At 40.1% G+C, this 23,733-nt stretch overlaps 1 protein-coding gene across 4 annotated transcripts in view; it reads right to left on the bottom strand.

The window, feature by feature from the left end:
* Positions 1–23,733, bottom strand: part of EXTL3 (exostosin like glycosyltransferase 3) — a 126,042-nt gene that overhangs the window by 37,259 nt on the left and 65,050 nt on the right. For 3 of the 4 annotated variants that reach the window (XM_082842624.1, XM_082842623.1, XM_082842626.1), the window contains exons 2-3: positions 8,703–8,795; positions 4,493–7,121 (exon numbers count right to left, since the gene is read on the bottom strand). In XM_082842624.1, the coding sequence (XP_082698750.1) occupies positions 4,493–6,640 (2,148 nt within the window). In that variant the 5' untranslated portion in view covers positions 6,641–7,121; positions 8,703–8,795. Of the gene's footprint in view, positions 1–4,492; positions 7,122–8,702; positions 8,796–12,608; positions 12,966–23,733 lie in introns of those variants that run through there. The other variant, XM_082842625.1, reaches the window with a different exon arrangement.

Below are 23,733 nucleotides of genomic sequence, written 5' to 3'. Positions count from 1 at the left end.
GAGTGGGCAAGACTACACTGTGAATGACAACGTCCCCTCCGTAACAGCCCACATTTTAAAACTCCAAAAGGACAGACTTTCACGTTCTCATTTCCAGTCAACGCTCCAACAAGGCCACCCTATTTAGTACAATTTTCTAGACTATAAAGCAGAGTGAAGAAGATGTGTTAACTGGTCAGAATAAAGTAATAACTTGAACCAAAATTCTGGGCGGGGCCATGTATCCAAAAAGAGACCACCTGGAGGCTCCTGCTTCCAGGATGGCTGAAAAAGCCCCAGCCAGACCCAGCCTCCTGTAGACAGTAACGTAAACTCTGGACAAAAATACCGAAAAAGCATTACCTGAAAGCACTAGATAGTGAGCAGAAGGCAACAAATTGTGAAGGGGAGCTGAAATTTAGGAAGGAATTACGGACACGGGGAGACTCACCGTTGCTTCTGCCCTGAGAGTACGCCAAAGTCGGTACCACGCAAGACTTAAACACGCATACAACACCCAAGTCTTTCTGGCCTGAAGAATGAGGAAAAGAGTCTGGGGCAGCCACAGCCCCTGGAAGAAAGGAGATTCCAGCATGAAGAGCCAGATAGGGGGAGCTCCATGTACCGTGTATAAACTGCCCAGTCTCCGGGCCACTCCTGAACCATGCATGCTTGGCGCTGTTTGCAAGCAGACCAGCTAAAGACAAAAGGGCTGAACTAACATTTGCGTTGCCACTTGAGAGAGAACGTGCAGTCTGAGTCCAACCAAATTAACTGCCTGCTAAAACTAAAATCTCAACACTTCTCAGAGAAATAAAACAAAAGCCACAGTCTTCAGAACATTCACAATGTTTAATACAAAACTGTTTGATGTGATGTACAAAGAACCAGAAAAACATGACCCAGTCCTCAGGAAAAAAGAAAACTCAATTACAGCAAATACTCAAATGACCCATATGTTGGAATTAGCAGATTAAGACGTTAAAGTAGCTATCATAACTGTGCTCAATGAAGGAAAGCATACTCAGAATGGGAAAAAAAACAAAAACAAAACAGGAAATCTCAGCAGAGAAACAAACTGTTATTCTTAAAAACATGGAAATTCTGGAACTGGAAAATACAGTATCTGAAATTTAAAACTGACTCATGAGCTTAAGAGCAGTGTAGACACAAGTCAGTAAACCTGATGACAGATCCACAGAAATTATCAAAGATAAAAAAGATTTTTAAAAAATGAACAGAGCCACTGAAAACTGTGGGACAACATCAAAAGGTCTAATATACATAGAACGGAGTCCCCAAGAAAAGGAGGGCAAGAATGGGACAGAAAAATATCAACAAATACTGAATAAAAATTCCCCGAAATATGATTTAAAAAAACAGAAATTACTAGACTCAGGAGGCTTAGTGAACCCCATTCAAAACACAAGTCAAAGAAAACCATGCAGAGGCATATCACAATCAAATTGCTGAAAACCAAATTTAAAGAAAAAGAAAGCAGCCAGAGAAAAATAACACATTACATACAGGGCAACAGAAATCTGAGGAATCACTGACATATCATTTCAAAGAATGGAGGCCTGGAAACAATGGAAAATCTTTAAGATGCATGAAAGCGGTGGCCTCCGTACCTAGTAGGGAGTTTTTCAGAAGACAGCCTTCAAAACCCCCGGCACAACGCTACCCTCCATCCGACTTCCATTAAACATCCATGTCTTCTGCTCCAGGAGCTAAGGAACCTGATTCAACTGTTCAGAAAACAGGCAAGAGACGGCGAGAGAGCAGTCACCCACTGTCCCAGCCTCGGGGCAGCCGTCCCACACCATTCAGGTGAGAGACCCCTGCAGCTGGTGGCACATAGCCCATCTCCCTGGGGGCAGTGCTGTCACCACGCCCAGGCCCTACCCCATCTGAACTGAAATTCTCTTTATATAAAGCATTTGGGGCAGGAGGGTGGCCGTGAAGATCACATTTACTCTAAGCCAGACCCGATGTAAGTAATAGAAAAGAATGAGGGATTTTAACATATTAACCCCAGCAGGTACCCCCAAGACAACCCCTCTTTCCTTACACAAACAGCTAGCAATCATGCCCATTGTGCTGCTGGCACCCTGAGCAGAAGAGAAGCACAAACAGCCCAGGATTTTCTGAAATGGCATGTAGGTTCCTGGGTTGATTCTTTTAGCCAAAATGCTCATTTCAAATCATTTTCCCTGAAGGACGGGAATCGGACAGATTGCCTGGGAACCACTCTGCTGCTAACTTTACAAAGACCTGTTAACTGTAACATAATGGATAGGTCACGTCTTCACCCTCGGTGGACAATCCACTCTGAGATGCTTCATAACAGTGCCATTCTCCCACAGGGGAGAGCTGCCAGTCCCTTGTAGCCCTGATACCTGGGGAGTGTTGACTCTATGCCCAAGAGGTTGACAATTCAACTGCTGCCCAAAAATACTGCCTCTCTTAAATAGAAAACAGTCCAAATATTTAGAGAATGGAGTGAAACTGTCCAGCTTGAAAGTGTTTTTTTCTTTTTCAGAAGAACTTGAAAAAAGGTGTGTATCACTAATACGAACAAGCTATTCAAAACAGCCCCCCATTTGGAAAGTCTCTGGCATTTTCTGACTAGGCATTGTATTGCTGCAATGAGCTACCCAGTAATCAAAGAGGACTACTTATTTCCCACCAGAGTTAAAAGGAAGGATTAGTTCTGGTAAGTTCTCGGACAAATTTCAGTCGCTGTTAACTGTTGTGGCATCGGCTTCTCTACATCCCTATCAAATTCAAAGAAAACTCAGGAAAACGGAAAACAAAGGCTGCTTTATTATTCTATTTGAGCAGCATCTACCTTTCACAGAACGGTTTTTTTTTTTTTTTAATTTCAATGACATTCAAAAGTTGTAACTAAGAAAATAAGTGAAATGTATTTGGGAAGACGTCAAAAAAAAAAATCTCCCCGTTCAGCACTTTCTTAATATACACGATAAATTCTGGGATCAAAAGTTTGTAGAACCCTACAGTCTTTGAATAGCCTCAGATTATAAATTCAATTAAATAAAATACAAGAAAAGATTAGCAGCAGTAGTAAGAGAGTAGCAGGATTCCTAAGAAAGAAAATTTAAAACAAAGATTTGTACAAGAGAAGAAAAAGTGGTAACAGTTATGACACAAGGGAAATTATATAGCAGATACAAGGCTTCATCAGTGAAGTGAGTCCTTAACAGAAGCAGAACATCCACGCTGCCCTCCATCTCCTTTGACAGGAAGAAATAAGTAGGAATCAAATAATTTGGGGGCACCTTTCTAGATTCCTTACTTGTACTATGTTAGATTCCTCTTTAATCCTGAAGTCAAAGGAGTTAATTAACTTACCAAAGATGACAAAATGACTACTTAATCCCAGGTCTATATCACTCCAAAATGCATACTTTTCCATTATACCATGATGCTGCTTAGAAAATATTCCACGTGAATTAGTTCCTTAATGAAATAAATTTTTAAAAAAACTGGTGTAGCCTGAACATTCCTCTTCTAGGCAAATTCTTCCTAAATACTACACTAATTTTCTTAAGCAAGCTTCTAGCAATGATGGCCCATCAGACCTTTGCCCTTCTTTGCTACCTTTTTCTGGAAAGTACCTAAGCTGCAGGGTGAGTAGTTGCCAGGTGGCTTAAGATTTGCTCTAAGGCCTCACATTTAAGAGAAATGGGTAATCTCCCTCTAGATTGACAAGTTTACATCAGAAGGTGGATAAACAAAGTACTCAGAACTAAAGCTCTATCCTGCATATTGGGCTATTACTTTTCCTGTACAATACAGCATCCTAACCATAACAGATGGAGTAAAGAATGAGAAAGTACCTGCAAGAGACTACAGAAAAGGTTCAGGATCTCCAACTCCAAAAACATCAAACCCCCGACACCAGTCTCCCAGAGGACTTGTACCCGATCCTGTGAAATGAAACAGGTCTCCTTCCTAAATCCTTTGGGAGGTGATTAAAACCGCAGCTTCTGGAATCAGACACACTAAGACTCAGCTCCTCCATGATTGCTAATCATGACCTTGGGCGAAATAATTAACCTCTCTAAGCCTCAGTTTCCAGAGATTTAAAATGAAGAAACCGTACTAGTTCATTATATAAGTTCCACAAATGCTAAATTATAGTGCCTAGACTAGGAGTGCTTCATAAATGTTAGCTTTTCATCACTATTCTCATTATCAACATCTTTGTGATGACACAGAATAAGTCCATGAGGTCAGTGACAGGGTTTTGTAAACCTTCACAGGGCCAGTTTCGGTATTGGAGCGTCTTAGGAGATTTCTGAAGTAAGTAGCAGAGAGGGAACTGGCAAGGCCTGAAAGGAATGAAATAGAGGCAAGGAGAAAATTTCATGGGGAAAGAATCTGTATAGGTTTTTTTTAAAAAAAAAAAAAAGCATGTTTATGGAAAAGAGATTAAGAATGAATTCCTCTCTCATGCAGTAAAACAAAAGGCTCATGCTTCTATTACCATGATGGGGACGCCAATGTCAGGCCACAGAAGGTCCTCTGAGGGCAGCTTGGGAGAATTCCACACCACCACGACCTTGTTCAGGTAAGGGAGGCCATTCAGCCTCTCGAGCGAGTTCATGAGCACCTCCTCCCGCTCGTAGGTCAGCATCACCACTGTGAACTGCTCCCGTGGGACGTTGCCGCCCAGCGAGGCCTGGAACTCCTTGCCGGAGCCCCCGGCCCCGCCACCAATAGGCCGAAAGCCAGTCCCAGAGCCCAAGAATTTGGCCTCTGAGGGCAGCACAGGGTCAAACGGTGTGTGGGGGAAAAGATGGAAAGGTCCTGGCGCAGAGTTCCAGCTGCGATAGAAGTCCGTGACGGTCAAGGTGAAGTTGCGGAGGTACTTGGGGGAGGCGTAGGGCGGCTCCGTCTCCACGGGCCCCAGGTCCAAGTCCCCATTGTCGGCCATGTTGGGGTCAGTGCCGGCTGCCTTGCCTGAGCGATGGGGGATCTCGGCCGCCGCCTCTTCCCGGATGGGAGCGGCTGGGATCTGGATGCGAGTCCTAATCACAGCCAGCACAGTACTGAAAATACTGTCCGCGGTGGAGAAGTAAGTCTCCCAGAGGAAGCGGCCTTGCCGCCTCATGGCCAGAAGGTCGCTGTCGGAGAGGCTCCGTAGTAGGAAGTGGACCTCGGTCACTCGTGGCTTGGGCACCACCAGGGCGGCCTCGCTCCACTGCAGCACGTCCTGGTAAGGAAGCTGCACGTGCTCCCCAAGCACAACTGGGACAGCACCAACCTCCAGGGCTTCAAAGAGCCGTGTGGCACACCCAGAGGAAATAACCAAGCGAGGGTCCCCAGGAGTGATAATGAGGGCGAAGGTGGAGAGCTTCAGTAATTCTAAGCGGTCTTCCCGCTCCCCACACAGCGCCCACTCAGTAGGCAGACTGGGTTTAGGCTGGTTTTTGCAGGTAAATTCTACCAAGACCTGATCTAGTTTGCTGTCCTGTACTGCCTTGAGGGTGGCAATGATACGATCATCGTAGTCGGCTGGAGGGTCACCCTCCATCTCCTCCTCAAAGGAGCGGGCCTCCTGAAGGCTGGATCTCAGCGACTCAATCTTCTCACCCTGGAAGGTGAAGAGATATTTCCGCTTCACTGGCACCTGTGGTGGGATTTCCATGAAGTTGGGCTCTGACATGGCGTGGACTAGTGGCGATACCACCAAGTCAAAGCCAGGCCGGTATTGGGCAGCATAGAAAGTGGACTGGGCCACCATGGCCCGGCCTGTACTGACATTGTACAGTAAATTCTGGGTGTCCGACTTCCGAGACAGATTGATGATGACGTGGTTGTGTCCGTCTGTCCGCCAGTGTGGTAGGGAGTACAGCTGCTTCTCCAGGTCAGCAGGCCGCAGCACTCCCAGCTCCTGCATTTCCCCCACTAATATCACATAAAGGCAGGCAATATCTGCATTTTCTGTAACATAAACGTTGGCTCGTGCTGTGGCCTGAAAAGCCTGCTTGACCAAGGGATCCAGGTAGCTGCCAAAGGCAAACTGGTCACTGTCATAAACATAGACTGGGAAACCAGAGGTGAGAGGGCAACGAGAATAATCAAAACAGTTGTGCAGCCGGCAGCTCCGCAGGACCTTTGGGGGAGGGAGGCCGATATCGTCCTTCTCTGGGAGGAGTCGGATGGGCAGAGAGAGTTTGGGCTGATTTTGGGCCATCAGTTCTTTGTAAGAGTGCTCGGTCTGGCTGATGACGTTCTTGAGCTGAAGCAGGTCCTGCTTGGCATTCTCAATGCTCTTCTTACAGGCCTCGATCTTCAGATTCAGCTTGGCGATTTCACTGTTCAGCTCTTGCCGCTTGGCTTCCAGCTGCAAGAGCTCTTCACTTACAGACTCTCGAATGCGGCAGAGATCCAGCACGTGCTTCACCTCGCAGAGCTCATTACCAGCCCGTGGGCCAAAGATCCGCTTGCCTGCCTCATCCGCTTCGTCCAGGGTGGTGAGATAATAGTGGGCGATGAGGGGGAAGAACACTAGAATGATGAAGAGCGTGAAGCTGAGCCACGTGAGCCGAATGCGGTTGGACCACCGCAGCACACAGGTCTGACCTCCGTTGCCCACGCCCCCATTCCGCAACATGGTGTAGCCCGTCATGAGTTCCTCTGTGGCTCCTGCCCCTGATGGTCACGTTGGGTCACTCGCCATAACCATGAGTTGCTATCAGACAAGACTCAACCTCCTCTCACTCCCGTGTTTCCGAAAGAGTTAGTGTGCTCCCTGGACAAGGCACCAAATAAAACGGAAATTTCATTTTCCTCAGCTATGATTGAAATGGTCTCTGACCCTACTCCAGCAGATTTTAAGTTCTGGTTGTTGACCAAAGAACATGTCCTTAATCTTTATCAAATAGTAAAAGGTACCACATTGTTGATGAGATGGAAGGGAAGAGGTCCCTGATGGTGGAACCCAGGAAAGATACCCAGGAATCAGATTGACTTTGTCAACCGCCATAGCTCTCGTTCCTTGGTTTTGCTGACCAATACATATGCATAGTTACTATTCACAGTTATAAAGTAGCTGGTTAGAACAGAAACAAATGCCAGCCTCTTAACAGTGTCATTGCCAACAATCAGGCCTGCAAAAGAAAGAGAAGCATGTCAGTCTTGAAGACATTATGTTCAACAAGCCTGCTCTCCCCGTGTAACTTTCTGGAAAATGCTTAAATCTTATAAGATGGAACAATGGTTGCATCATTGGTGTGTGTCTCACATAACATTTTAAGTCCAATGTAGGTTTTGTTTGGTATGGATATTTTACTTGTGGTTAGTAAGAGATGGATAAGGTAAGTGTCCAAAAACAGTTTCAGTGTTTAGACACACACACCTTCTTCCTATTTAATTGGCTATAGAGCAGCATTAGAGCCCTATAAAACGATTACCAGCTACATTCAACAGAGGGCGAAAATGTTCACAACAATTTGTTATTCTAGACTCAGGCATCATCATTAGACAAAGAGAAACACCCTCCTATCTATGTTCATTCCTGACATGAAAGTTGCCTTTTGAACTACTGGAAAACAAACAAACAAACAAAAAAACACCTCTGTGAGAAGCTCCATCTGTTATATTCAGAGTTGAAAAAAGCTGATGAGAACTCTCTCGATCTTTACCCAGCAGTGGGTCCAGTAATTCAGATAAAATGTATTTTCCAGTTTGCTTCTCATTTATCTTCTGTTAGCACACATCATGTGCTCCTCCTTAATATATAAATAGTAACCTGGTCTTTCAGAAAGAACACTATACTTAGAAATGAGGGGCATTATTTCTTATCCTTGGAAGAGATTTGCTGTCAGACCTTACGCCCCAGGCTTCTAATCTCCCAAAATGGAGATAAGTGTACAGAGATAACAACATATATTGTGTTGCTATGAAAATAAAGGACAGAGGATGTGAGGGTACTTCAGGCTAAAAAATCTTGAAACGGCATTCCCAGTCCTATTCTCTTACCAAACTTTACTATCACAGGTTACAAAAGCTTTTCACTTGCTTTCACCTCAAATTCAATACATCTAGAAGTGAACTCATAATGTTCTGTGCCAAAGAATACCCCCAATTTCCTTCCTTCATTCCCTCCAAAAAGTACTTACCATACTCTTTCCATGTCTAAGACATGCTAAGTATAACTGTGGGCAAATCTAGGATGTAAAATAATCCTCGACCTCATGGAACTTCCTTTAGCCTAAAAAGATATAAACGAATAGCAAGGATACTACCACAAGGCAGTGTGAAGTAAGTAGTACCTTTTGGATGCTCAGTCACTCTCTCTAGCTTCTACCTTTGTTAAGGATATATAACTATTAAATGTTTGATAGAGTCTTCTCTCCCTTTAAATAAAAATTAAAAGTGATGACAATGTTACTAAAAGGTTTGAATAAGGAGACCCCGAGATAAGGACAACAAAAACCAAAAAATAATCATGGAAAAGCATAAATTTGGATGATCTAAACTTGATAATTAAGAGCTGACCAAATATCCCAAAGTATGTAGGTCAAAGTTTCTAAAGCATTATCCTTTTAATTCAAATGTTAAAATCTCTCTTTTTGGTTTCAAAATAATGTTCTCTGCTCTTACGATCAAATCGTAACAAAGACAGAATGGAGTGGAGGAAAAAAAGAAGGCATAATCCAGGCGACTCAGCTGATTCATTCCCTTCTTACCATATGGCTCAGGGTCCTTCCTTTCTCTGACTCATGTAGCGTTACACTTCAGTATACAATTTCTGGAAATAGTGAACTCCGGGGCTTGCTCTCCTGATAGAAAATAGAGAAGTGACATGCTATTAGAAAAATACTCAATACTGAAGGTGCTATTAAAGAATTTATTTACTGTCTACTATGAAAAGGTTTCTCTTATGTATATAAGGTGAGCATAGAATTTATTGCTCAAATGGAGGCACTGTTTTAAGTGAAAAGGGGTCCTATTAATAAATACACTGGGACAACAAGCATAAATCGGCATTCTCAAAGGCAAACCATCCAGCTATATGGTTACTTATTTATGAGCTCTAAGAGGAAATAAACCAAAATGCTAAAACGTAGAAAAATCCTTACCTTTTAGAAGTATATACTGAGATATTTATAGAGGATTTACCTGGAATTTGCTTAAAAATAAACAGGATGAGGGTGGTGAGGAGTATTCTGGGATATCAGTGAAACAAGATTAGCCATGAGCAAATTGCTGTTGACACTGAATTATGGGGATACATGCATGTCTGCTTTTATATATGTTTAACATTTCTCATATTAAAAACTCAAAACTAAATTATACAGAGTCTAAACAAAATGTTTTTTAAAAGTTATTTGGAGACTGACGATACTTAATCTAATATTGCTAATGCTACCAACCTACAGTGAACGGAACTGGCAATAGAAACAAACGTTCTAATGGAAACCAGTAATTCAACAATGACTCAAAAAAATTTATCCCCATCAAGTTCCATCTCTTTTACTGAAATTAGGCAAAAGTGTCATCAGTGCCCAAAAGCATGAACTTTCTTTCCTAAACAGCTAATTATTGCAAGCACAAAAGAAAAAGAAAATGCTTAGAACCTCTTCTGTCATTCTCTGGAAAATGACAACGAAGGTATTAGGATCTAGAAATAAATGTCACCTGAAACCCTGATAAGGAGAGATCTCATTAATTCTGTCATTGGCCACAGCACTGAATGCCCAACTTGTCAGCCTGCCCCCTACAATGCATTCTATGCACAGCAATCAGAATCATCTTCCTAAAACATGAGTTAGACCAGGGATCTCCTTTCCTTAAAAATTTTCAGTGCTTTCCTGCTACACTGCCAGGCCCTTCATAACTAGCTCCCCGACCACCAAGCTAATCTCATATGACATCACTGCCATACTTGCTCGTTCAGCTTTAGCTACACTGGCCTCCTTTCAATTCTTCAACCAGCCAAGCTCTTAACTGCTTCAGAAGCTTTATACTTGCTGATCTTTTAGTCTCGAATGCTCTTCCCCAGGCTCTTCTCTGGTTGACTCCTTCTCATCCTTCAGATCTTAATCTCTTGATATTCCTGGTTAAGGTAGCCTTTCTTACCCCCTGACACTTTCTGGCACTGATCTACTGATTTCCTTCATAATATCTTTTCATTTATGTATTGTCCCTTTCTGCTTTGCTGGCACCCAGTCGTCCTCCTACCTCATATAGAAAGTGCTCCCCAAGGCTTTTGACATAATCTGGTACTGAATCTATTCGCTGAAATGGCGGCAACCCCCAAAGTACCCCCAAAATACTAGACCAGTATTTCCAGCTCCCTAAAGGATATCTCCCCTAGGATACACTATGGCCATTACATGATTCGAAATATTCCCACTTTCCAATAACTTTCAGTTTCTGCCCATGATATTACACTCCTCCAGTCTTACAAACTAGAAACAATGTGATATACAGCAAGGAGTAATAGACCTCAGAGCTAGGCAGACCTGGATCAAACCCCAGCTTTGTAAGCTAGTAGATGGTCACTTAACCACTCTGAGCTGCATTATTTTTCTTAAGTAAAAGAGAACACTCATGTTCAGGATTGTTATAAAAATCAGAGATACAGCAGTGAGTAAAAACTACCCTGTACAGTATCTCGCATATAGTAATCTATTTATTAGCTACAAGTCCTGGAGTTATTTTTAGATCTGCCAAACTGCATCCATTCTTTTTTGTAATAATAATAATTATGGTAATAATATATTTATAATAATAATAATTTACAATAATGTTTGCATTTATCCCTTCCTTTTATACAACTGCCTTCAACCTAGTACTGGACCATAACAAACCATTATGCCTAATCTCACATTCCCCATCAGTTTATCCTATGCATTACTCTAAATCAATCTTTTTTATTTCATCTAATAATGCTTTAAATTGAATAATTTCAACTGACCTGTCTTTGAGTTCACCAAACCATTCTTCTGCTATTTCTAGTTTAAGGTTAATTCCATCCAATAAATTCTTAATTTCAGGTATTATATTTTTCAGTTCAAGAATGTCCATTAAGTTCTTTTTTAGAGATTCCATTTCTCTATTGAAATTCTTCATCTATTAATTTTTTCCATCTTTTCCTCCATTTTCTTTAGCATATTTATGAGAATTACATTTCTTATCTAATTCCAACATCTGGGGCACCTGTGGATTTTATTCTATTTTTCTCTTGATTGTAGGTCATATTTACCTGTTTCTTTGTAATCTTATGATTTTTTATTGTGTGCTGGACACTGTTTAGAAGAACTATAAACACTGGAGTAAACAATTTTCCCAAGAGATGGCATACTTTTCTGTCTTTTTTTTTTTTTTAAACCCTCTACCAGCCTGGCAGTTATATATTCAATTTATGACTTAAGTTGAAAATTTAACATTATCTCTAATATTTTATCGCTCTTCTTAATAAAAGCTCTTTACCTATGATGACCTCTCTCTTGACTTGTACGTCAATATTGACGGATATTTCGGCTCCACCTTGTTTTTACACTCTTAATGTTAGCCCTTATTATCATTAATGCAATTCATGCTTGTTTAGATTCACCCACATATTTACCAATTTCCTTATTCAGAATTCCATTCCTTTTTGCATTTCATTCCTTCCCTCTGGTTGTTTCCTTTTCCCTGAAGTAGTGCCTCCAGTGAGAGTTTGTTGGTGGTAAACTGTTCTCTTGTGAAAACACTTTATTTCACCCTAAATCCTGAATAATGATCTAGCTGGATATACCATTCTAGGTTAATAATTCTTTTCCACCAACACTGAAGAATCCTCTGGATTCTATTACTGCTGCTGAGATGTGAGATGTCGGTCTAATTGTTGTGCCTGTGGATAACCTGACTTTTCATTCTGGCTATGTTCAAGATCTTTTTGCCTTTGGAATTCCGCATGTGTCTACATGTGGAATCTGGGGGGTGGGGGACGCTCAGCACTCATCAAACTTTCTGGTTCTTAAGATGTGTGTCTCTCATCAAACCAGAAAAGTCTCAGTCATTATCTGTTTGCTTTCTTTGTTTGTTTAGTCTTAGTTTGTTTAGTTTGTTGGTTATCTATTCGTATAGAGCCTGTCGCTCATTCTCTCCTTTTTGAACTCCTATTAGATGACTAGACATATGTCAGACCTCCTCATTTCATACTCCATGTCTTTAAACCTTTCTTCTATCTTTTCTCTTTTGTCCTTTGTGCTACCATCTGGAAATTTCCTCAGGTCTATCCAGTTGAGGGCTCAGGAAATGTTTTCAGTAAAGAGCCAGAGAGTAAATATATTAGGTTTTGGGAGCTACATACAGTCTATGTAGAATATTTTCATTTGTCTCTTTTTTTAAACAACCCTTCAAAAACGTAAAAACCATTCTTTCCATGCAGGCTGTAAAAACTAAGCCACAACCAAGATTTACCCCACAAGCCACAGTGTGCCAACTCCTGATCTAACTCATTAATTCTCTATTCTGTGTCAAAGCGGTTGTTTATCCTACCCACTGAGTTTTAACTTCAATGACTATTTTACATTTCCAGAAATTCTACTGACCCCTTTTTAAAAATTTCTCTTATTTTTACGATAGCACCTATTCTTTCTCACCTTTTCTATTCCTTCTCTTCAGGTGTTTAGTTTGTTCTGTCTGCTGATTCTTGCTCATCGAGGAATAGTAGATTGTTTCCTCCCATGCTTTATAATTCTGTATTGAGTTCATTTTTAGTTGTGCTTTATTTCTGGGAAATCTATGTGGTCTGGGTTGAGGATACGTCCCTCCAGAACAGTTTGTGTCTTCCAGATACCTCTGTCATACTATCAGCCTTACACCACTTTTTATGTCAATTCTCAGTCTGGAGATTCTCCCAGATCCCACAAGTACTGTAGATTTGAACACAAAACTCATATGAAAGGAAATCCATGGTCATGAGTTCTCAGTGAATATTCCCTTCCCCAACCAGCTCTGGATCTTGCTAAGAGAGACATCTCTCCGTGTGTGCTCACAGGTAGATTTTTTTCTCGTCTATCCACTCCTTTAGTGAATGTTCAACCCTTTGAAGATCCATACTCTTATCTGGTATCTCAGTTTAACACTCACAGGCGCAAGGCTCTTTCTCTTATCTCTGTGGAAACTAAAATGCAAGTTACTAAAACTGGCAAACACCCTAAAACCAGAGATCGCCTCCAGTCTTTTGTCTATGCATGAATAAACATGCTTACAAAAATGGGATATACGTTCTTTTTTGTAATCTGATTTTTTCCACTTATAACAAGAACAGTGTAATGCCCCACATCATTAGACGCTATACTACATGATCATCAATAATTGAATACAGCAAGACCATAATTTATTTAACCAGTCCCCTTTTGCTAGACATTTGTTTCCAATTTTTCACTATAATCAAAACTATAACAACTATTTTTGTAGCTATCTTTGCATACATCCACAGTTATTTCCTTAGAAAGAAAATTTTAACATAGGTCAGAGCAAGAATATCTTACCATTTTAAAAATTACCATCTACGAGAAAGATGACCATTTATCCTCCCACCAACGATACAGAGGGCATCCGTTCGCCAATAATGGTGTGACAGAAATGGTTATTACTCCACGAGAATGTATTTGCTCTCCTACATTTCCCACTCTGCCTTACAGTTTGGCTGCAGCCGTTAAGAGTAGTTCTCGCCAAAGGGAATGTGAGTAGAAGTAAGGTATCCTTTCCAGTACAAGGCAGTTAAGAATAGCCATGGATTCTTCATCCCCCCACCACTTGAGAGACTGAAAGCAAAAAACTCTAAAACTATGAAGTGGCAAGATAAAAGCAACCCAGACCCCTGAGTCACCACTGGAGAGGAGCCACAGGAGAGCGTCATCTGAATTGTGAAGAGTGAGAAATAAACTTTTACGTTAGGCCACTAAGATTTCAGAGTCTGCTGCTGCAGTTAAGCATTAATTAACCTAATTAATCCAACCAAATGCCTTTTTTTTTTAAACAGTTTGATAAAATGTCATTCTATTGTTTTAATTTACCCCTTATTATTGGAGGTCGAACAATTTTTGCTCATTGAGTATCTGTACTTCTCTTTTCATGCACTATCACTTCATGTGTTTTGCCAATTTTTCTATCTCTAAATGCTTTATCTTTTTTTTTTTTTTACATTAGTCTGCTGCCCATAATCACTCTTCTGCTGAACTTCCACGATCCTCTATAATCAAGGATGGCTCTACCTACATGCCCGACTTCAACGATTCCACGTGCGTCCAGTGAATCTTTCAAGCCCAACCCTACACAAAGCACGAGCTGGCTCAAGTTGTGCTCCTTCTCCAACCTTCTCCACCTCACTTGCCCAACAGACTCCCTGGACACTTGGAACAGCATTCTTCCTCTTTTCCACCTAACCCACTTATTCTCTGGGGCCATTTTAGAGTCCCACCTCTTCCATATAGTTCTCTCTAACTACACTTGATTTCTGAACTCTCTAAATTCCCACTGTATTCAGTATTAGAGGATTCAGAATTTGATCAACTGTTCATTAGTTTCATTTAAGCAATTTGTTTCTCTCCAGCTGGACTTAAGAATTCTTTGTAGAATGAAACTATTTTTCTGACCTCTTCTGAAATCCCTCTGCAAAATATCACATAGTTCTGGGTTCCAGGTCACTGCTCAATAAATAACAATACTAGATGAAAGTCTTAGTTTACATTTTCATTTTCAATCAAGTTTGAGATTTAGAGCCTATATAGTCTTGGTTCAAGGAAAATGAAACACTGAAAAATAAAGAGAGAGAATTTCACAGCTAGGAGGAGGCTAGAAGGCCATCTGGACTTGCAATTAGACTCTCTAGCTCAGGTCTCAACTTTGAGAATTTAAGAATGTTACACAATTTCCTCCTTAAAGTGATATTGAAAAATCCCTACTTACCTCCAGGGTTATTGTGAGGATTAAATAAAATACGATAGATTAAATTAAAAAAATCTATGGGACACAGCTAAAGCTGTGCTGAGAGGAACATTTACGCATGAAATGCTTACATTAGAAAAGAGGGAACATCTCAAATCAATAACCTAAGCTCCTACGTCAAGAACCTAGAAAAAGAACAAAATAAACCCAAAGTAAGCAGAAGGAAGGAAAGAATAAAGAGCAGAAATCAATGAAATAAAAAACATAAAAACAAAAGAGAAAAATCAGTAAAACCAAGAGGTTTGTCAATAATTTTGACAAACCTGCTCAAGACTGACAAAGAGATACAAATTACCAACATGGGGAATGAAACAGGGGATATCACTACAGTTCCTGCAGGCATCAAACGGATAACAAAGGAAGTATAAACAACTTAACACACATAAATTGGACAACTCAGATGAAATGAACCAATGCCTCAAAAAACACAAACACCACAACTCACCCAACAGGAAATAGATAATTGGTCCTATAACTATTAAATAAATCGACTTTGTAATTTTAAAACTCCCCAAAAAGAAATGTCCAGCCCCAAAGGCTTTCACTGGAGAATTCTACTACATGTTTAAAGTATAAATACCTATTCTACACGGTCTCTTCCAGGGGCGGCAGGGGGGAGATTCCCGGTCCTTTTACCAACCCTGATACCCAAACCAAAGAGAGCACCAAAAAAGAAAACTGCAGATAAATCTCTCTCACGAATATAGCCAAAAAACACTGAACAAATATTAGTGAACAGAATTCAGTAATATATAAAAAGAATTAAATTATATTGCACTTAAGTAGGGAAGTGTTATTTTATATAGTTAATCTTATCCAGAAGCATGAACATTCATTCTCTCCATTTATTCACACCTTTATTTCTATCAAATAGTTCTGTCATCCTCATCCCTGCCCCAGTGTCTCATATTAAGTTAGTTTGTATTTTATATAATTTACTCATCCGTTTTCCTGGTTCTCCACCGCAACAGCTCATTCTCTGGTTCCTTTTGCCACTCCTTAAATACAGTTGTTCCTCAGGGGTTTGTCCCTTGTCCTCTTCTCTCTTTATCTTCATTTACTGGAGCTTGCCAATACCTTCAATTAGCACCCCCTGACTGGATGATTCTCAAATTTACCTCTCTAACCTTGATCTCCCTTCTGATATCTCTTTTCCAATGGTCAGCAACACAAACATCTACACCTCAATGTTCCAATGGCAGCAAGGGTACACCTCCTCTGAGTATAAGGAGGTTATGTTAGTTAAGTGTCTTCTTCCAACAAAGAGGGAAAAAAAGTTCAAAATACTTATGCACAGAGATTTATCATTCAAATCACGGCTGATGCCCTACTTTTTATTCTTTCCCTAATCAAAATTTTCTTGCTGATAAATGGAAAGTAGAATTCTTCATATGTTAGCCACTCACTTGAGGGCTTGAAACCAGCTATGTTCCTGGAAAGCTGAAATGGTAAGTAATTCAAGTCAAAAATCCAGAAGATAAGCTGAGAAGTCATCTGGGGCTTAAGAGTTCTCATTCGGAGTTCTGCATATGCTTGTCTTGCCCCTTCATCTCCTCCCTCCTACGCCTCAACACACCCGTGCCCTCTACCATCTCTACCATCGCCTCCTCTTTGAACGCCTTCTCTGCTAACATTCCTTATCTCCACAGCAAACTCTTCCGTCATCGGTGGGAACATTACCAGCAATGAGGACCTTGCTTTCAAGAGTCTGTTGATATAATAACCATCCTACTGACTCGACTTTTCTTCTTGTAAAACTAAAACACTCTGATATTGAAACTTCCTATCATGGATTTGGCATATCACTGTTTATTTAGGTCTTCTTTAATGCCTTTCAACAAAGTTGTATAATCTTCCTCATTAAAAAATAAATAAACTGAACTAAAGTAAAACACTCAGTGGAAGAGAGAAAGAAAACAGAAGGGAGGAAAGAAGGGAATAAATAGCTGGTTCCACTTGGGCTGCTGTTATGCATTACATCTGAAACGTATGAAGGGAGAATGGAGCAAGAAGCAGAGAAGCTAGACACCTTCCAGATGTTCCCAAATGAAACCTTCAACTGACTTTAACATATTAAATAACTATAATAACAGCTAACATCTATTGAATGTTTACAGTGTGCCAGGTTAGACCTACTGTATTCCTTCACACACTTAATCTTCACAAGAATCCTATGAAGTAGGTATTACTAGTATTCCCACTGTATTTATACACGAGGAAACCAAAGCACAGAGCTTAGGTAACTTGCCCAGGGGCATCCATATTGAGTAAAACTTGGATTCAACTCAGTTACTCTAAGGCCCACACTCTCTATGTCTTAACCATTATGATAAACTGCCTGTGATGTTAACTCAGGGAACACAGAGCATAGGCACATCATGCATAAATTAATTTTAAATTATCCATATTACTACAGCTGTACTGTAACCACAGATAATGAGTTATAATTAAAACACATGGTAATACTATTCCAAACCGAAAGTCAACCTTATATTCATATTTGTTTATCTGCTAAACAAAACAAGAAAACTATATACTCAGAGTGAATGACCTACCTGTGCATCTGTGCAGGTAGTACTACATGAGCCCATCAAGAAGGCAGAATCCTATTACAACCCAGGAGCAGGTTCTACAGAACCGTTTGTACATTGCTGCTATTACTGCCATTGCCACAAGCCTTTCAAACTAGATAAAGATAGTTCTGTACAGAAAATCATTTCAATAAGGTTGTTGAAAGCAATATTTCAGAGATTTTTAAATACTATAAACAACCCCAAAGAACATGATTTCCTGATTTCCTGCTAAGCACAGGCATGACAGTCTGTTACCTAGTACCTAGCTCAAAAATCAGGATGTTAATAAGCTAAACAAATTAAACAAACTAAAATAAATTTCCCAATACTAGCACTACTATTAAGACTCTGACTTCTCTCTTTTATGGTTCAAAATAACAAAAGGCACTTTCCAGGGAAGCTAACTGTTGTTAAAAAGTGACTTGTAAAAACTGAATGTAGGCAATTCACAAGTTGCAGGAGAGCGAGGTCATGTGTTTTTCACAATACAACCACCACAGTTTATTTACTGGATAAATTTAACCTGGGTGTAAAACAAAGGAAATAAAAGGTTGTCAGCAATTCAAAACCAAAATCAGGTGAGAAAAACTGGTTGTGTATTGACATACTTACTGAGTTACGAGTCAAGATTATGATACAATCACAAAGAACCACAGAGTTGAGCCACCCTTATTACAGGGCTTTGAAAAAAAGGAAAAACAAATATTGCTTGGTCTCAAGAACAGATTTCTAAGTCCAAAGGTGTTCCACAGATGCCCCTAGCAGACACAAAAGGAGCTCACCAATAAGTAATAAGCGTTCCTTCCGCTGCTCAACTGTGTATAGGTATTAACAAGCAAACTAACATTCTTGATTAACCCAGGTCACAATATTGCTGCATTTAGTCAGCAATAAACCTGAACCCAGAAGTCTCAACTCCCAGGATAAGTCCTCAATTGGAAAATTATGCCAATTCCTGTATCTGTTTCCCTTCCCACCAGTTTGATAACATCCCACAAATCAAAATCACATTGTCTCACAAGTCAGTTTTTAACTAGGGTTACAAATCAGATGCACAACTCAGCTAAGAATGTTTTCACATGATAAACCCAGGCCCACCAAACATTAACTGAATCAGAATTCCCAAGCATGGGCCCAAGCTCCCGCAGTTTGACAAAGCTCCCAAGTGATTTTAATGCAGAACACACTACTCAATAAACTCAAAAGTACTGGTCTAACAAAGAACTGATGACAATCCTCATTCAGATTGATGACATCTGAATCAATGTAATTACAGACAACTAAGGAAGTCAAAGAGCAATATACCTTATTCATGCAGGAAGTCTACAGACTACATCATAGACTTTTGGAAGACGTGGGGGTAGACCTTTCACTTGTTATAACTATATATATATTTACAATGCGCTCTAGATAACACACTTTACATATACTTTCTCGTTTCATCCTCATATCAACCATCTTGGGGTTAGGCTTGTTTTTTCTACTTTGCAGAAAAATAAGTGTGAATCCCAAGGTTAGGTAACCTACTTAAGGCCATATAGCAAGAAGGTGAGGAGCCCAGATACAAATCCAGGTGTCCGACCTGCACCCTGCTACCCACGTGTTTACTATTTGTTTACTTAAAAGACTCATTTTGGCTTTGTTTATTTACAATAAGCATGTATTGCTTTCATAATTAAGAAAAATATTATCTTGCTGCAGTCACTTCAAAGTACACCACATTAGATTTTTCCATAAATAACGTGACAATCAGCTTTTTAGAAAAAAATAAAGTTGAATTCCTGAATGACAAACCAAATCCCAAAATAAGTCCCAGATGGATTCAAGAGGTAATTATAATAAATGAAACCACAAAAAGAACAAAAGGAAAACATAAATGTAATTTCACCACAAGATAAGTACAGCCACTTTTACAGGAATCTAAGCAAAAGTGGAATCCATAAAAGTTCAACAAATCTGACTATGTAAGAATCAAAGGCTTCTACATTTTTTTTTTTCAGTTGAGATTCAGTGAAAAGATTAGTGGAAGCATTTACAACACAGCATTACTTTCACAGAAGTAAAAGCAATACAATAGTGGTCAAAGGAAATAAGCAGGAAGCTACACAAAAAGAAGGTGTCCAAATGCTAAACATTTTTAAATGTTTAATCATCCCAGCAATCAAAGAAGTGTACATTTAAAACAAGACACAGTGACATTTTCCACCTATAAACCAGCAAAGAATAGTAAAATTACAGTATCTGGTACTGACGAGGGTACATTCCCATACTCTGGTGCTGCGAAGGAGAACCGACACTCCTTTCTGGAGCACAATTTGGCCTTAAGCAATAAAAGCCCTGAAATGGTGCCTTCACTTTGACCCTACAATTCCACTTCCAGAAATTATTCTTAAGAAAGAATCATGAATGAGAAAAAAGATTTAATATCAAGAATGTCCACATTACAAAGTAAACCATTTAGTATAATAAAGTACAGTACATCTCTGTACTCCGCTGGCAGCTACAGTGACAGGTACTCTTACGCTGTATTCGTAGGAACGTAAACTTGCCATCTGTAACAAGTCTTTAAAATATTCATATCTTCGACTCAGCAATTTCACTTTCTAGGAATGCATTCTATGTGAACAAAGATTTGTATTATTGATATAAAAATGTAATCACCAAGCATTCTTTATAATAGCAAAAAAATTATAAATTAAATGTCCAAGATTAGGAGGAAGGTTAAATATTAAGTATGATAAATCCATGTCATTAATATGATTATCACTCTGTCATTAATATGTTATCTGTCAATAAGCTTTTCAATCGTTTTAAATCAAATGGGAAAATGTTCACAATATGTGAAAAATACAGATTCCACTGTATGGAAGGAGGAGGTGTAAAAACAGGTTTTTTTGTTTTTTTTTAAAACAGGTTTTTTTAAATAAGATCTTCAGATAGATTTTGCTGAAGAATCCTTCTGGAACAGTCAACTTGATGCACAAGTGCCTAGAGCATAAACTAATTTCTCTAAGGGTTTCCATGCCTCAAGAAAATAAGATTTTCACCTTATGCTATGGAGGTATACAACTGATATCATTAGTGTAGACTCTAGTCTCCCTAAATGACATAGAAAACTCAAGTAGAAGTTTGCTAAGCAATACGTAAATCAGCTTTATGACTCAGGCATCCAACTTCAACCTGCATGGGTGAATTCAACTTGAGACTCCGATTCTGTCATCCCTTTATCACTACTACCATCTTTCTGATTCATCAGGCCCCCTAACTTCATAATTCCTGTCTTTCTTGACTCATATGTTCCTTATCCTTTTTCAACTCATAAACTAAAGGGGTAGACTACATGACCTCAAAGATCCTTTGAGATTCTAGGACCCCGCTGACTTACAACTGCCTTGCACACAAAAAGCACATACATACTGTTTACTGGTGGCGGGGAGGGAAATATTACAAACAAACTCAAGGCTATCCCCAAGACCTCCTTTTGTTTCACCTCCAAAATTTCAAGCATAATGCTTTCTTTTAAGGCCCCCCTTAATTTTCCACTGAATCCGATAATAATAATTTGGAGTCCTCACCAACTATCTTCTCCATTTTAAGCCACAATGCCTTTATACTTTACAGCTCCACTTCAGAAATAAAGGAAGTCAGGCTGGGAAGAGTAAGTCAAGGTTGGAAAAAACCCAGGATACAAAAATATTTTATCAGTCTGAAATACCTAAGCAGGTAACATTTAAAACAGATAAAGGCAGGGCTTCCCTGGTGGCGCAGTGGTTGAGAGTCCTGTACCCCGATGCAGGGGACATGGTTTTGTGCCCCAGTCTGGGAAGATCCCACATGCCGTGGAGCGGCTGGGCCCGTGAGCCATGGCCGCTGAGCCCACGCATCCGGAGCCTGTGCTCCGCAACGGGAGCGGCCCCAACGGTGAGAGGCCCATGTACCGCAAAAAAAAAAAAAAAAAAAAAAAAAAAAAGAGATAAAGGCAGAGTTCGGCACTTAGATCCCAAAACTACAAGGAAATGATTTAGCTTAATAACAGCACACACACACACACACAGTTGTGATTTTAGTTGACTATAATTTCAGTGAATCAAGAAATATATGACTATCACCTGTTTTTCCTGGTTTTTTGTTTTGTTTTGTTTTGTTTTTTGGTATGCGAGCCTCTCACTGTTGTGGCCTCTCCCGTTGCGGAGCGCAGGCTCAGCGGCCCTGGCTCACGGGCCCAGCTGCTCCGCGGCATGCGGGATCCTCCCAGACCAGGGCACGAACCCGTGTCCCCTGCATCGGCAGGCGGACTCTCAACCACTGCGCCACCAGGGAAGCCCCCCCGGTTTTTTTTTTAAACAAAGTATAGTGTCAAAAACAAAAGAGTAAAAGTTACCCCACTCTGCACTCTGACACTGTATACTGAATACTGTACACTGTGCTGAGCGCCGCGCTTTAAGAGGGACATTAACAAAGTGAATGCAGGGCAGAGGACTAAGAAATTGGTGAGGGGATTTGAAACTGTCAAATAAGAAACAGCTGAAGGAAATGGGGATCGACAGCCTGTGGAGTAGAAGACCTAGGAAAAGGATGGTAATCTCAATGACCACAGAGGCCCTGAGAGTGAAGTAGATGAACCAAGGCGGCCAGCAGAGACCTTAGCAAAATGGAGAGCATATTTAGCATCTAAGGGAGATTACTACCATCAGAAATGTGAGCTCTACAGCACCAATGCCTGTAATTTTCTTAAGAAAAGCCAGAAAAAGAGATTTTTATGTGAAATCTCTGCATTTCTGAAAGTTGGCTCCCAATGTAAGTCTTTGTGTAAGTTGGGTGGCCAAATGGTATGTGCACAGGCCTCACTTGATCCATGCACACTAATTTGCAACTCGTGTCTTGGGAAGCATGATGGCTGTCTTCCAACATCTGCAGAACTGTCAGAGGGAAAAGGAATAGACTTGTTCTACACAGCCCTACAAGGTGACACTCACAGAAAGGCAAACTGCAGCTCAATAAGGAAAAGCATCCTAAAACCTAGTCTGCAAATTAGAATAGGCTGCCCAGAAAGGTTCACATCACTGTATTCAAAGAGGGACAGGTCAGTAAATGTTATTAGCCAATTCAAGAATGCTGCCTCTTACTACATCTGGTCAAATAACTAAACCTCCCCAAGCCTCAGTTTTCTTTCCTACCTTCCTCCCCCTCAAAAAAAGGAATACTGTAACATTTAGCCTCTTATCTCTCAGAGTTACTATAAAGATCAAAATCTATGTGAGAAAAAAAATATATGAAAGTATATGATCGCCAAGAACTATAGTAATTTAAGACATTATTGTAATCTACCATCATAATGTATTTATGTATGTCTTATCTCTCTTACTATACAGGCTAAGGGCACATTCCAAAGCTAATTCATTTTTTTAAATTCCTCAGAGTACCAAATGTTTGTTGAAAAAAGGTTTAAAAGGAAGTTGGAGGAGACAGTTAAAATGATGACAATATAAGAGGATAAGATAAACAGCCAAAAACGCAAACATCCAGGGGGTTAATCATTAATAACACTGATCAGCCTAAAAGGTATTGGGCACAGTCAAACGGAGAAATACAGAAAAGTAGCAACATGTGTGTGAAGGCGCGATACTTTAAGGCAGGCATTGGCAAACTACAGCCAGCTGCCTGTTTTGTAAATAGTTACATTAGAATACAGCCTTGCTCATTCAGTTATGGATTGCACGTGTGTATTATTGTATGTACATACTGTATATATGTACTATATATCAATATATGTTGTTTTCAGTCTACAGCAGCAGAGCTGAATAGTTGCAAAGCCTAAAATACTCATTATTTGGCTGTTAACAGAAAAAATTTGCCTACTTTTCTATAAAAGTACTCCCAGGTTACAAACCACAGAATGCTGAGACATAGTTCATCTTCCCTATGGCTCCATCCCTGCGATTTTAATGGGTCATTTTGGTACACATAAGCAAAATCCTACGCTAAACATCATGACCTAAGAGCAGAGGAGGTAAATATGTCACTGAATGGGGTCTTCATATTCCTCTTATATACCCAAGATTATAAAATTTTTAATGCTGCTTCTTTTCCACCTAGTAATATCACCAAAGAGATCTGAAAAACTCCAGGTGTACAAGGAGTGTGGAACTGGTTCAAGCAGGAAAAGATCATGCTTAGAGGTGAGCCTCCCCATCTCTCT

Source organism: Leucopleurus acutus, assembly GCF_964270905.1.
Source record: "Leucopleurus acutus genome assembly, chromosome: 7".
Taxonomy (NCBI): domain Eukaryota; kingdom Metazoa; phylum Chordata; class Mammalia; order Artiodactyla; family Delphinidae; genus Leucopleurus; species Leucopleurus acutus.
Note: the sequence above shows the minus strand (reverse complement) of the source record. Positions and strands in the feature narration are given on the sequence as shown.